This window comes from Mandrillus leucophaeus, unplaced genomic scaffold (genome assembly GCF_000951045.1).
Source record: "Mandrillus leucophaeus isolate KB7577 unplaced genomic scaffold, Mleu.le_1.0 Scaffold34, whole genome shotgun sequence".
Classification (NCBI taxonomy): Eukaryota; Metazoa; Chordata; class Mammalia; order Primates; family Cercopithecidae; genus Mandrillus; species Mandrillus leucophaeus.
This window is the reverse complement of record NW_012103587.1, coordinates 610,093-613,854: the sequence shown is the minus strand read 5'-3', so window position 1 is coordinate 613,854 and position 3,762 is coordinate 610,093. Positions and strand designations below refer to the sequence as shown.

Genomic DNA, 3,762 nt, shown 5'->3' with positions numbered 1-3,762 from the left:
GGACGGACAGGTAGATGATTGGATCTCCCATACAACTAGCTGAATTAGCCAAAGGAGAATTCCAATCAGGGGGTTAGAGGGCATCAATTACACACTAATGGGTTACTCAAAGGAGTGTCTTCTCTTAAGGGGTTGGGCCACAGTTGAGGTTTAGAGATTGTTGACATGTGGGGAAGGAGAGGAGGAGAAAGGGAGCATGGGCTCACCTCCTGCCAGACAGTCTGGTTATTCTCAACATCATCAGGAAGTCGCCCAAAGCTGTCTGAAAACATCTCTGATAAAAGAATGATATCTTCCCATCCTTGGTCAGACAACCAAGCGCAGGGCTTTTTTCTTCTGCTTTTCTCCAGGGAAATGTTTCCTAATCACAACGGAAGAGAAGCAAACAGCCGTTGTGCTGCCAACACAAAGCAGGCAACTCTGCTTTGACTTCTCTCACTTTTGGGGAAAAGTCCACTTCTCAAGAAGGAGACTGGAAAGAGGAAGTGGCCCGGGCTTGCCCTCGTCACCGCCAGTGACACCAACTAGGCGCTCAGTGTAGCATCCAGCTTCCAGCCTCAGGGTGACCCCGAGACAGAGGCTGGCTGCTCCGAGTTCAACCAGAGCCTTTTCAGAGGCCGGAATGATCAACTGGAATAGTGAAAAATGCAGTGCTGTTGGGAGCCAAGTTTTAAGGCGAATTTTTGTGATTGTCTGTTTTAATGGACAAACTTATATACACATATCGTGTGGGCAAGGAGATGGGAGGAATGAAGCTAGGCAAATTCATTACCTTTTAGAAAGAAATCTAATTCTTCTTGAGGGACTCTCCCTTCTGCTTGTTCTATCTTGATGGTCATATTAAAAGAAAAGAGTAGCTTGTGCCTCTCAAACAGCCCTGGAGGGAAACATCAGACGAGCATTGATTTCTTTAAAAACCTGAGTTTCGTACGCACGCTGTGCTTAAATGTAAGAGAAATGAAACACTCAAAGTGTATGGCTGCATTTAGCCCTCTCTGCACCCCATGTCCATGACTATCTAAGTGCACAAAAGATAAGCTCAGTTCCTAGGTCATGCCCCAGTCTGTAGTGACATGCTCCTATATGTAACGGAAATGGCTGTGTCTACAGGAGGTAAAATCACACCATCCTGGGAAGAGGAAAAGCCAGCGAGGGGCAGTACAGTTGGGGATCAGAGCCACCCTCTCAACCGAAGGCAGGTTGTTTGCCTGACTCCATGGCATTCGTGTCCATTAGAGTCTAGGAGACGTGTTGGCAAACTTTCTGCAAAGGGCCAGATAGTACATATTTTTGGCTTTGGAAGCTAGATGGTCATAACCACTCAACTCCACCACTGTAGTGCAAAAGCAACCATAGACAATATGTATACTAATGGATATGGTCCTGTTCCAATAAAACTTTATTTACAAAAGCAGGCAGTGGGCCAGATTTGGATGCTGGCTAGGGGTTTGCCAGCCTCTACTGCAGAGGACACACACTCCATCAACAGACTCTTTATTGATGGATGCAAAATACCAGCTTTCTTCTTTTTTGCTTTTTAACAGAAGACATGTGTTCCTGGGAAAAAAAATTGTGTAAGTCAACATTTGTAATTTGAATTCTACTTCATATGTGTTAGGAGGGTTGGCTACTTAAGTGAGTCCTATAGAAACAATCTCTTTTCTGCCCAACTGTTAAGGGCTAAATTATATTTCTCCAAACTTCATATGTTGAAGCCCCAGCTTCCAGTACCTCAGAATATGATGGTATTTGGAGACAGGGTCTTTAAAGAGATGATTAAGTTCAAATGAGGCCATTAGGGTGGGCCCAGTCCAACCTCACTGGTGTCCTTACAAGAGGAGGAAATTTGGACACACACAGACCCCAGGGATTCACATGCAGAGAAGAAAGACTTTGTGCAGACACAGCAGGAAGACGGCCTCCTGCAAGCCAAGGGGAGCGTCCTAAGGAGAAACGAAATCTACCAAAACCTTGCTTTTGGACTTCTGACCTCCAAAACTATGAGAAAATAAATTTCTGTTGCTTAAGCCACCCAGTCGGTGGTATTTTGTTAAGGCAGGCATGACAAACTTAATACAACAAGCACTGGTGCATGGAAAATATCACTGTCAGTGCAGTGTCTCAGCAAAAGAGGACTGGAAAGGGATGCAAGTGTGCCCTGTCCACCTCTGCTTTCTAAAGGTCGCTCTACAGGCCCCTGCTTAAAAATGGCCATTCTGAGTTTCTCCCAACTCCTTTCCAAAAACCAACTGAAATGGTGAGTTTTTTTGTTTGCTTTTGTTTTTTGTTTTTTTGTGTGTGTGCAGTGGCACGATCTTGGCTCACTGCAACCTCCGCCTCCTGGGTTCAAGCCATTCTCCTGCCTCAGCCTCTCGAGTAGCTAGGACTACAGGCACGTGCCACCACACCCAGCTAATTTTTGTATTTTTAGTAGAGACGGGGTTTCACCATGTTGGCCAGGATCGTCTGCATCTCTTGACCTCGTGATCCGCCCACCTCGGCGACCCAAAGTGCTGGGATTACAGGCGTGAGCCACTGTGCCTGGCCTAATGGTGAGTTTTTAAAAAAGGTATAAGCTCCCAGAAAATTGGAGAAAAGACAATAGCAATAAAATTTTGCAAGCGACTCCAGGTGCGGTTGCAGTGAGCTAAGATCGCACCCCTGCACTCCAGCCTGGACAACAGAATGACATTCTGTCTTAAAAAAAAGAAAGAAAAAAGAAAAAAAGAAAAAAAAACCCTGCAAGCTACAGACAGATGGACAAGTGATAATTGATTTAGCAGAGCTGAGAAAGTTGACTCTTACATGAGGAGGAGATAAAGCTGAGATGCAAACCACAGAATGCATCAAAAGCTCAGGAACTGGCAGTTCCAGATCCTTTGGAAGTGTGGGTGAATATGGGCTAAAAACAGGAAGATGGGTGGACAGCTTGTTTGACAAGCAGTCAGATCCCAGATCCCCTCTCACTCCATGCTGCCAGGCAACTGCCTGCCCCACCCAAGTGAACTTTGGAAAAGATAAAGCAGGGTCTCTGGACAGGGGAACACCAGGCATAGTTGAGGGGAAACCATACTGAAAAGACGGTTTTCAGCGCAAGTTTTCATGATGAATGCTGAAATTGACAGCCTTCTTTTCTCACATGCTTCCACAAAGACTGGCAGCCAGGGTTACATACTCTAGGAAAAGGCTGAAGACTCTTCACTGGGGAGTCTTAAGGTCTCGTGAGAAAAGAACTACATGTATTGGCATTTGAGAGTTCCTCCAATGACACAACTCAGAGAGGCGAGCCGCAAAATTCAGACGACAGGAAACAACCCAGCAATCAGGCAAGTTTCTTCCACAGATAAATGCAAGGGGTGGGGCAGACACGGTGGCTTATGCTTCTAGTCCCAGCACTTTGGGAGGCTGAGGCAGGAGGATCCCTTAAGCCCAGGAGTTCAAGACCAGCCTGGGCAACATGGCGAGACCACCATCTCTACAAAAAAATTTTTTAAAAATTATCTGGGCATGGTGGCATGCACCTGTAGTCCCAGCTACTGAGGAGGCTGAAGTGGGAGGATCACTTGAGCCTGGGAGGTGGAGGTTGCAGTAGGCTGTGATTGTGTCACTGCACTCCAGCCTGGGCATCAGAGCCAGATCCTGTCTCTAAAAATAAATAAATAAAAATAGCCGGGCGCGGTGGCTCAAGCCTGTAATCCCAGCACTTTGGGAGGCCGAGACGGGCGGATCACGAGGTCAGGAGATCGAGACCATCCTGGCTAA

General features: G+C 46.5%; 1 protein-coding gene across 1 annotated transcript in view; it reads right to left on the bottom strand.

The window, feature by feature from the left end:
* The window catches only part of DNAH10 (dynein, axonemal, heavy chain 10), a 222,062-nt gene that overhangs the window by 11,579 nt on the left and 206,721 nt on the right, over positions 1–3,762 (bottom strand). The window contains exons 65-66 of the mRNA XM_011988890.1: positions 773–877; positions 207–361 (exon numbers count right to left, since the gene is read on the bottom strand). Of these exons, the coding sequence (XP_011844280.1) occupies positions 207–361; positions 773–877 (260 nt within the window). The remainder of the gene's footprint in view (positions 1–206; positions 362–772; positions 878–3,762) is intronic.